This window comes from Strongylocentrotus purpuratus, unplaced genomic scaffold (genome assembly GCF_000002235.5).
Source record: "Strongylocentrotus purpuratus isolate Spur 01 unplaced genomic scaffold, Spur_5.0 spur5_scaffold_3, whole genome shotgun sequence".
Classification (NCBI taxonomy): Eukaryota; Metazoa; Echinodermata; class Echinoidea; order Camarodonta; family Strongylocentrotidae; genus Strongylocentrotus; species Strongylocentrotus purpuratus.
Genome location: NW_022145609.1, coordinates 20,651,977 through 20,662,198, shown reverse-complemented (window position 1 = coordinate 20,662,198; position 10,222 = coordinate 20,651,977). Strand labels below are relative to the sequence as shown.

At 40.9% G+C, this 10,222-nt stretch overlaps 2 protein-coding genes across 6 annotated transcripts in view; both read left to right on the top strand.

The window, feature by feature from the left end:
• The first annotated feature begins 2,414 nt into the window (after nucleotides 1–2,414).
• LOC100889933 (choline transporter-like protein 1) overlaps nucleotides 2,415–10,222 on the top strand; it is a 30,211-nt gene continuing 22,403 nt past the window's right edge. For 2 of the 5 annotated variants that reach the window (XM_030995649.1, XM_030995646.1), the window contains exons 1-4: nucleotides 2,415–2,498; nucleotides 3,738–3,861; nucleotides 9,218–9,310; nucleotides 9,861–10,003. In XM_030995649.1, coding sequence (XP_030851509.1) covers nucleotides 3,829–3,861; nucleotides 9,218–9,310; nucleotides 9,861–10,003 — 269 coding nt within the window. In that variant the 5' untranslated portion in view covers nucleotides 2,415–2,498; nucleotides 3,738–3,828. The remainder of the gene's footprint in view (nucleotides 2,499–3,737; nucleotides 3,862–9,217; nucleotides 9,311–9,860; nucleotides 10,004–10,222) is intronic. The other 3 variants (XM_030995651.1, XM_030995650.1, XM_030995648.1) reach the window with 2 other exon arrangements.
• Nucleotides 4,492–8,305, top strand: LOC115928456. The gene is made up of 2 exons (XM_030995652.1): nucleotides 4,492–6,114; nucleotides 8,071–8,305. The coding sequence occupies exon 1, from the start codon at nucleotides 4,760–4,762 to the stop codon at nucleotides 6,086–6,088; it is 1,329 nt and encodes a 442-aa protein (XP_030851512.1). The 5' UTR covers nucleotides 4,492–4,759; the 3' UTR covers nucleotides 6,089–6,114; nucleotides 8,071–8,305.

Below are 10,222 nucleotides of genomic sequence, written 5' to 3'. Positions count from 1 at the left end.
CTCCCTTCCCACTTTTTCTAGTAGCCCAAAAGTGCCCCCCCCCCTTTTTTTTTTCTTTACTTCAGATTAAGTCACCTTTTTCTTTCTAATTAGAGCCCCTTCCCCCTTTACTTAAATGTCCCTTTTCACCTCTGATGACTGCCCCTTTATACATATAAAAAGTTACCCCTTTTTACTTTGGATAAGTGCTCCTTTTTCTTTTCAATATCCCTTCCCCCTTTTTGTAAGTTCCCATTTTCACCACTGATAAGTTCATATTTTCTAGTCTGATAGGTGCCCCTTTACTTTGACAAGTGCCCTTTTCCTTCTTATAAATGCCCCTTTTCAGATGGGAGAAGTGCCCCTTTATACCTCTGATATGTGTCCCATTTACTATGACACCTGCCCCTTTTCATCTGTGGTTAGTGGCTTATTTAGGTATGAGAGATACTCCTCTTCATCTCTGATAAGTGCCCCTTTTACTTTAACAGGTTCCATTTTTTTAAGTGAGTGCCTTTCCCTTCTTATAACTTTTTATCTCTGATGAGTGCCCCTTTTAACAAATGCCCCATTTTCTATTTTAATAAGTTTCCCTTTTCCCTTCTCATATGTACCCAGTTTTAATTTCTGTTAAATGCCCATTCCCCTTTGTTATAACTGCCCCTTTTCACATCAGATAGTGCGTGAATCTGATAAGTGCCCCTTTTACATTGACAGGTGCCCATTTCCCTTCCTAATAATTGCATTTCCCCCTTGTAATAAGTGCCCCTTTCCACCTCTGATGAGTGCCTCGTTTTGGGTATGAGAGATATCCCTTTTCAACTCTAAAAAGTGCCGCTTTTAAACTCATTGCGCCCCTAAATACGAAAGACCATCTGATACAATCAAAATCACAAACATTTCTCAAAATTTTACTCGTGCATCCCAAATCTTTAGTAATATCTCTGCGGACCAAGAAATTAAGAACACAAGTTGATGATACTTTTCAGAGAGGATCATGTATAAGAAAGTTCCTGAAAAAAGGTGTTTAAGAGATTTCCACTTTTCTCTAAAATACCATTGATGGTCGTATAATATATCATAATGAGAGCCGGGAATTCCGGGACGAAATGATTTATGTTTAGAATGTATAAATCTGATTTTGGCATGTAAGTGGTTTAAAAGTAATCTCTGCTTCAGTGCTTCTATATCTGTGTATATCGCAGCCTGTCAATGCTAGAGGCCGCATGTTATTATGTCAAGCGGGTACTACAAATCTTCATACCGCTTTGCCTTTTTGGATCCGAACAAAAGTGTCTAGACAGTAGACATCCTTGTTGATTGAGTGAAAGCCATATATAGATCAAAGCGATGTCAGATATATAGGCCTGATACTTTGAAGACTTCTTCGTCTTCTTCTTCTTCTTTTTTCTTGATTCTTCTCCTCCTTAATTGTTGCTGTTCTTCTTCTTTGTTCTCCTCCTCCTTAATCTTAATTCTTCTTTCTCCTTCCTTTTTACTTATTTTATTTATTTTCTTCTTCTAGCTTTCTTGTTCTTAATTCTTCTTTCTTCTTGTTCGTAATTCTTCTTTCTTCTTGTTTTTAATTCTCCTTCTCCTTCTTACTCTTTTATTCTTCTTGTTGTTCTTTTTCTCCTCGGCTTCTTCGATCCTGTCCCCTTTTCTTCTTCTCCTTCTTCTTTTTCTTCTTAATTGGTCTTCTTCTTAACTATTCTCTCGATCTTCTTCAGTTTTTCTTCTTTTTGTAATTCCTAATTCTTCCTTCTCCTCTTCTTCTTCTTCTTCTTCTTCTTCTTCTTCTTCTTCTTCTTCTTCTTCTTCTTCTTCTTCTTCTTCTTCTTCTTCTTCTTCTTCTTCTTCTTCTTCTTCTTCTTCTTCTTCTTCTTCTTCTTCTTCTTCTTCTTCTTCTTCTTCTTCTTCTTCTTCTTCTTCTTCTTCTTCTTCTTCAGTTTTTCTTCTTCTTTTTGTAATTCCTAATTCTCGTGAGTTTATGAATCTTAATGCTTATATTCTCAATTGTTCTTCATTTAAATCTCTGAATCATTAATTCTCCTTTATGTTCTCCCTTTCTCCGTGCTGAAAAAAATTCTTCCATTCTTTATTATAACCTTATTCATGAAACTCTGTTATTCCTTTCGTTGAATGCTTTCCACATGATAAAGCCTACTGACCTCGATATGTTTGTTGTGATCACAAGGTCAATTATATGCCCATTTCACACAAAATATTCGTGCTAGCCGCTTTCCAGTTAAAATTATTTAATGGCTATTCGCTTATCTTGTATTTTCTCATTTATGTTCAATATTGGTTGACATAGTTGTACCACTTATATAAATTATATTTTTGTTGATAAAGCAAAATTTAAAAAAATGAAAATTTGACGGTAAATCATCAGAAATATACCTGCTAGATTATAAAATTAATATGCCTTATTCTGAAGAAAGCCTAATTAACAAACAGTTGCGAGAACGGACGCGCCCATCGATTGGAAGTAGACGGCTGTGTTGCAATACTTACAGGTAATTTTGACGAATTTGATATAATATTGATGTTTTGACGAACAAATTTATGATAAATTTCATCTCTGTTTAATGTTAATTTCATATTTGAAACTTGATAATTGCTATTCTCGTCGCTTTCGTAATGGAATATCCCGAGCTTTCGATCAAAATTAATATGAAGCTCCACCCAGTCCCGTGCATGCAATGTAATGTGATATGAGAGGGGTTGGAATGGGGGGGGGGGGGGGGGGGAGAACAATGATATGTGCTACTACTAATATTCATAATTATAATACAGACCCATTCATGCATTTCTGGTAAATTTGATTTGAAAGATGCTTGTACGTTTATACATGGTGCATGTAGTCTAGACAAATTAAGACAAGATGAGACAAGAAAGGAACAGATAATTCTAGAACAAGAATTTTCCTTGCATTTTTCCAGAATACACAAATTTCTGGAATGGGGTTTGCTTGGGTACACTTTAGGGAATGGTGGACATACCTTCTTTTGCCCTTCGATCCACACTCAAGGCAGTGTATATAATGGTAAATGGTTTAGCATAGAATTAGAAAAGTCATGCCTTCTTGAATGATTTCAGCAAGTTACAATAGACCTCTAGAATGTTTTCATGACACCAGGTAGTCTACATGTAAATCACCCTCATTTAGAGATAATCATATGAGTCATGTATTTAAAACATGGTAGGCCTACTGTTTCTCTGTTTCCACACTTTACAATTTGCTTAAATATATACTTTTTCCCCACTGAGAAAGGTTAGCATTCAAAGTCATCTGAGAGCGAATTCATTCAAAATTTACAGTTTTTTAAATCAAGGGACATAACGTGACTCAAAACGCTAGATTGTAAGATTGTGCTAAAAAAACAGGATCGTAGACAAGGGGGTGGTGGATCGAGGCAGTCACCCCTCCAAAACACAAAAGAAGAAGAAGAAGAAGAGAGGGAAAGGGAAAGGAAAAAAGTGAGAAAGAACGAGAAAGGGGAGAAAGAAGGAGAAAAAGGATAGGGAAGGAGAAAAGAATGAGAAAAGGGAGAAAGAAGGAGAAAAGGGAGAAAGAAAGAAGAAATCGATAGAGAAGGAGAAAAGGGAGAAAGAAGGAGGAAAGGGAGACAGAAAAAGAAAAGAAAGAAACAATTAGAAAAGAGACCTTCCATATCCACATACATGGCTATATTTCGTTTGCATCCTGTATTATTGTGTATTAATGATCACTTCATTTTCGATCTCACCCCCAGCACTCAACAGGTTTCTGGTGTGATATCCTACCTTTGCATTGTGACACATCCTGTCAGGTGTTGCCAATTTGTCAGTAGAGATTAAGCCATCATGGGATGTGCCTGCCTTGGATCACCTACAGATGTGAGTCACAGGAAATGGATCTTTTTTTTAAATAGAAAATTCTTACTCATTATTTGGTGTTGTACAAATATACCTTCTATATATTTGTCAGGCCTGATAATTACCCAAATAAATTCAGTTTCCCAATTTTTTTTTTTTTTTTTTGCTGACATCTCCATTGCAGACATACAATATTCATATACAGTAGGCTTGCGGGTGCACCATGTGAGAGAGGGAGAGAGAGGGTTGAGGAGCCCTTAAAAGGACTCTGACTCGGTAATCTTTCTTGGGGTGTGTAATCCTTAAAAGGACTGTTTGTTATCTTTCTTAGCTTATAGTTCTAAGGAGAACTATATAGCGCTTGGAGAGGATGAGTGGCTCGACGTTTCAAACAGGTTGACTATCCGTCGTCAGGAGACATATTCATGTATTTATGTATATTCATGTGAGAAATTTTTAGCACCTGATTACCATCATACCACCCCCCCCCCCCTCCCACTCCTCGGAACAGATTTATCCCGCAGGCTTCATTATGTTATCATTAAAAGTGGTTTGTGCCTGCAAAGTCGCAAACTATAGCTTTTATCCGACACTCTCTCTTACATTCCCACTAGCTTTATTGTGTTAATTAATTATAATGTTACTCTATTAATTATACTACGTAATACCAATTTCGGGATTACGTTAAATGAGACCCCGTTAGTGCGCATGCGCTAATCAGCAATTCGTTAGTCGCGTGTTATTTGAGCGAAAGGACCCCTTTCTGGCTCAAGAAATCAGATTTATTATCCACGCAATCCCCGAAATTCAAAGGTAAAAAACGTTATTAGTTTCACCCTTGACATTTACTGATAACTTTGAGACGCTTATTTTTATAAATCACGCCCTTCTGAAGTGATATTTTATCGATAGAATTGTAATGTCTCAAATGGATAGCAGCACTGCTGCGTTTCCTCCGTCCGCGCTTTCACCCCAGGCACCGCCTGGTAGCGCAGGAGCCACGGGCTCCGACGGAAAGAAAAAATTACCCAACTCCAGTGGCAAAGTCACGGCTGGCAAAGTCAGCAAGAGTGGGCCGGGGAAAGCTAAAAGTAAAACAAAGTCGGACTCGGAGCCAAAGGCAATGAGCGAGAAAAATCAGGAAGTGGAATCAACGGTTCCATTTTCTACTTTTAATAACAGACTTGATAAAATGGAAGGGCTTCTTGCGCGAGTGGTTGAGGCATTGCCCGCTACTAATGCTACGGCTGTCACCGGCAGCTCACACCCGTCTTCGTCTCGCGGCCCCACCGGGGCTACCGGCGGGGAAGACTATGTGCAACGGCCTCCGTTCGACCACTGGAATGACATACCGCCCACCGGGCTCATGGATTTTTACGGTCTACCCGCGGATGCAACCGAAGCGGGCGCCGTCTCGGAGGAAGAGAATTTTGACTCAGACATGCCTCAACCTGATAACTTTGTCATTCCCTCGATCGCTGCAAAATTCGCAATGGCGTCGGATATCGGAGATCCTATTGAGGAGGAGATAGCCCAATCTACTTCATATCTCATGACACACCAATTGGAGGGGAAAGTTCTTGATGAAGTTACTGCGAAATACCCAGCTCCAAGCAATTGTCAGATTATAGAGGCACCAAAGGTGAACCCTGTGATATGGGACAATCTACCTCCGATGACAAAAAGCCGTGACTTGAAGTTACAGCGAGTTCAGAAATCACTCACTCATGGCATCAATGCATTTGCCCGCTCCGTTTCTATGGGCGGTATAACTGATACACAGCAAGATGCTTTGGCGTTGATTTGTAACGCTAACTTCGAACTGAACTGCCTGCGAAAAGAGCTCATAAAACCTGACTTGAATGCAAGGTTTACGCATCTGTGCAAACCTACTCTGCCAGCTACTAGACTTTTGTTTGGTGATGATCTTGGAAAGCAGGTGAAGGATCTCAAAGATCAGCAACTGGCAGCGGCCGGTGTAATGAGGGACAAATTCAAAAACCGCTTTGCTTCGCATCCCTATCGGGGACGTGGCTACAATGCACCGGGGCACCGCTGGGGCTCACAGAGCCAATCCCGCGGGTATAGCAGGCCAATGTCAGGATCGCAGGGTGGCCCTTTTTTAGGGTACAGACAGAACAGGAGGGGCAGACAGCCTCCGTACACTCAGTCTCAGGCTCCGAACCAGCCTCAAATGCAAGCGCCAGGTGCCCAGAGGGGTCCCATGGGCCAGCAGAGGAGGAAGTAGAACTCCCAAGACCAAGTCACGACAAGGTATGTGATTCACACTTTGATCTCATTTTTAGCGAAAATGATATGACTAATGCTAGTACTAGTACTAGTAGTGTTCCCCCAGTGGGCGGTCGACTGAGGTATTTTAGGAAAAATTGGCAAGAGCTAACAACAGACCCTATTGTTATTAGGGCTGTCACGGGATACAAGATCGAGTTTGATGTAGAAAAAATTAAAGACTTGCCTGAATTAAAGGCTAAACGCTATAAACGGAGTGTCCAGGATGCTAAGCGCATTCAAGAAGAAATTACTAGCCTCCATCGTAAAAATGTTATTGAGCCCTGTGTACACGAAGAGGGTGAATTCATTTCTAATATTTTTACTACGCCTAAAAGAACTGGAGGTGTACGTCTAATCCTCGATCTTTCAGAATTGAATAAATGCATGATGTATAAGCATTTTAAGATGGATAATATCCACACTGTGCTGGATCTTGTATCCCCTGACAATTTTCTAGCCTCTGTCGACCTCAGAGATGCATATTATACAGTACCGATCCACCAAGAGGATAGGAAATACCTCAAATTCATTGTCAATGGTCAATGTTGGCAATTCAAAGCACTGCCCAATGGTCTCAGTACAGCACCAAGGCTATTCACAAAATTACTAAAGCCAGTTTTTTCTAAGCTCAGACAAGCTGGTCACATTGTGGTAGGATATTTGGATGACACAATCCTCATTGCAGAAAATGAGGAAAAGCTCAAAGCAGCTGTTAAGGCTACCACTGACATCCTTGCACAACTCGGGTTCATTATTCACCCTGAAAAATCGGTACTTACCCCCACCAAAGAGATAACGTTCCTTGGCTTTGTTCTGAATACAAATACTATGCAAATTAGGCTTCCAGAAAGCAAGGCGCTTGAAGTCGAACGCCTCTGTCAAGAGCTTATTGACACTAAGGAGCCCTCAATAAGGCATGTTGCCAGGGTTATTGGGAAGATCGTTTCAACTTTCCCAGCAGTCCAATATGGCCCTCTCTTCTATCGTACTTTAGAGAGAGACAAAATTGCAGCACTAAAAGCAAACAGAGGTCATTTCGATAGAAAAATGACACTTTCAAATGAAGCCAAGGGTGAGCTTCAATGGTGGGTCGAGCATGTAACGTCTTCATTTGCACCAATAAGAAGACCGAAACCAGACCTTGAGTTGCGCACGGACGCCAGTGGGGCTGGCTGGGGTGCTACTAACCTCCAATCATGCACAGGTACGTGGTAGATGGAATGAAAAAGAATTGCACAAAGCTAGGCATTATGGCATTAACTACCTTGAAACAGTTGCTGCGGGGTTTGGCGTTCAATCCTTCTGTGCTGATATGGAAAATGTGCATGTACTACTCCGTGTTGATAATGTAACCGCAGTATCATACATTAACAATATGGGGGGCTGCAAGTCCGCAGATTGCAATGAGGCAGCCAAACACATTTGGGAATGGTGCATGAGTAGGAACATATGGCTATCAGCTGCCCATTTACCAGGGAAACTAAACACAGAGGCAGACCACATGTCTAGACACTTTAACCACAAGACAGAGTGGATGCTAAATACAGATGCATTCAAAGAAATTGCTCAGCAATTTGGTTCCCCAGAAATAGACCTATTTGCATCAAGATTAAACAAGCAAGTTGACAGATACATCTCATGGCTGCCTGACCCTGGAGCTGAAACAGTTGATGCTTTCACAATCGACTGGAAACCATTAAGTTTCTATGCTTTCCCTCCCTTCTGCCTCATCGCGAAATGCTTACAAAAGATTAAATGCGATGATGCAACAGGCCTACTAGTAATTCCAAACTGGCCTACCCAACCATGGTTCCCTCTTTTGAAGAGTATGATTATTGGGGAGCCAATGTTCATAGCTAGAAGGCCAAACTTACTAGCACAGCCTATTACAAATGAGCCACACCCGCTTAATAATCAGCTTGATTTGCTTTGTTGCAGGTGCTGCGCCAGCCACTAGAAAGTAAAGGTTTGAGTGCAAGAGCTATCAATGTAATAGCAGCATCGTGGCGAGCATCAACGACAAAAAACTATGCCGTTTACATAAGGAAATGGAAGACATACTGCCATAAAAAAGGCTTGAACTATCTCCAGGCGAGATCCAATGATGTAATTGATTTTTTGTCAGAACTCTTTGAAAGTGAAAGAGCTAGTTATAGTGTTATAAATTCTGCACGCAGACAAAACCGGGGAATGTGAACTTCAACTTGAAAATGAAGGCATATCCACCAGACAGGAGGTTATGTGTACTTAACTACTTGCGGCAATACTTGCACAGAACGGAGAGCGTCAGGGGACAGGAACGCTATCTGTTCATCAGCTTCAAGAAACCGCACAAACGCGTTACTACGCAGACCATTGCCAGATGGGTGAAGGAAACGTTGACCTCAGCAGGGATCGACACAGACATCTACAAAGCTCATTCTACTAGAGCTGCATCAACTTCAGCAGCAAACAGTTCAAATCTGCCTATCAAGCATATACTAGCCCAGGCGGGCTGGTCTTCTGAACGGACGTTTCGAAACTATTACATGAAACCAGTAGAGAACAGGAACGTCAATTTCACAGGTGCAATCATGGCGTCCTAAAGGATGTCCTAGAATTGGCATCGCCTTTTTAAGGTCAGCTGGTTTACCTTCTTAGCAGCATGCTTTAGCTTGCTATTCTATCAATAATGTATACTTTTGTGTTGAGCACTGGATCGGATGGCCTACTGAGCTTCGAAATCTCATTTAACGTAATCCCGAAATTGGTATTACGTAGTATAATTGAAAGATTAAACGAGAACTCGTTTGAGATTTAATCTCAATTATATAAGTAATATAAAATGAGGGTTTACGTCCCTCCCTTACCCTCCCTAGTGCTGGGTATTGTTATTAATTACAGTTCTCGTTATCTTTCTGCTTGGTTCAGTAGGCACATCCTCGGCTATCTACGAATATTGCTGATTAGCGCATGCGCACTAACGGGGTCTCATTTAACGTAAACCCTCATTTTATATTACTTATATAATTGAGATTAAATCTCAAACGAGTTCTCGTTTAATCTTTCAATTCACATGATATCAAATTTATTTATTGTCTTGTAGGAGCCCGATTCGGGCCGTCTGAACTCTAAGAAGGATCGGCACTGCACAGACTGCCTCTGTACGATCATTTTCATCTTATTCTGGATTGGCATGGTGAGTATTATTCAGCTACAACGTACAAGTATGAATCTAACGAAATAAAAAGGAAGATAGGTAGATAGAGAGAAAAATAGATAGAGAGATAGAAAGATTAACAGACAGACAGGCAGACAAACAGACAGACAGACAGACAGTCAGTCAGTCAGTCAGTCAGACAGACAGACAGTCAGTCAGTCAGTCAGTCAGACAGTCAGACAGTCAGTCAGTCAGTCAGTCAGACAGACAGTCAGTCAGACAGACAGTCAGACAGACAGACAGTCAGTCAGTCAGTCAGTCAGTCAGACAGACAGTCAGTCAGTCAGTCAGTCAGTCAGACAGACAGACAGTCAGTCAGTCAGTCAGTCAGACAGACAGATAGATAGATAGATAGAGATAGAGGTCTATATAGATAGAGAGATAGATCTATAGATAAACATAGATAGGTAGGTATTAAATATTATCCGCACCACTTCTGTAAAAAAAAGTCAATACTCCTGACGCCACTGTGAAAATAGATTCAAATGAATGATGTTCCTTGTAATGATTGCATTTCCTCTGCGTACAGTTTCTGATTGCAGGCTATGCTGTGGTTTTCGGTAACGTGCTGAGGGTTGTTTTCGGCTATGACAGCTATGGCAACATCTGTGGGCAGAAGAACGATCCGTTAGAGAATGTGACTCTGTCTGGAATGGATATGACAGGCAGACCGTAAGTCCTTCCCTTTCACGTTCCTCCTCCTCTCCCTCCACTCCTTCCCCTCCCTCTCCCCTCCCTTCCCTTCCTCCTTCAGTTCCCTCCCAATCTCACAATATATATCTTATTTTTTTCATAGTTGGTTGTAAAGCCAGAATTTTTTTACTAATTCTAAATTACTGCTGTTTTGTAAGCAAGAATTCAACGTGAATTCATGACACAAAGCTTCGGATC

Bases quoted from the DNA above. Each gene is read 5' to 3' on its own strand.
- LOC115928456 (XM_030995652.1), top strand. From the start codon at position 4,760: ATGTCTCAAATGGATAGCAGCACTGCTGCGTTTCCTCCGTCCGCGCTT.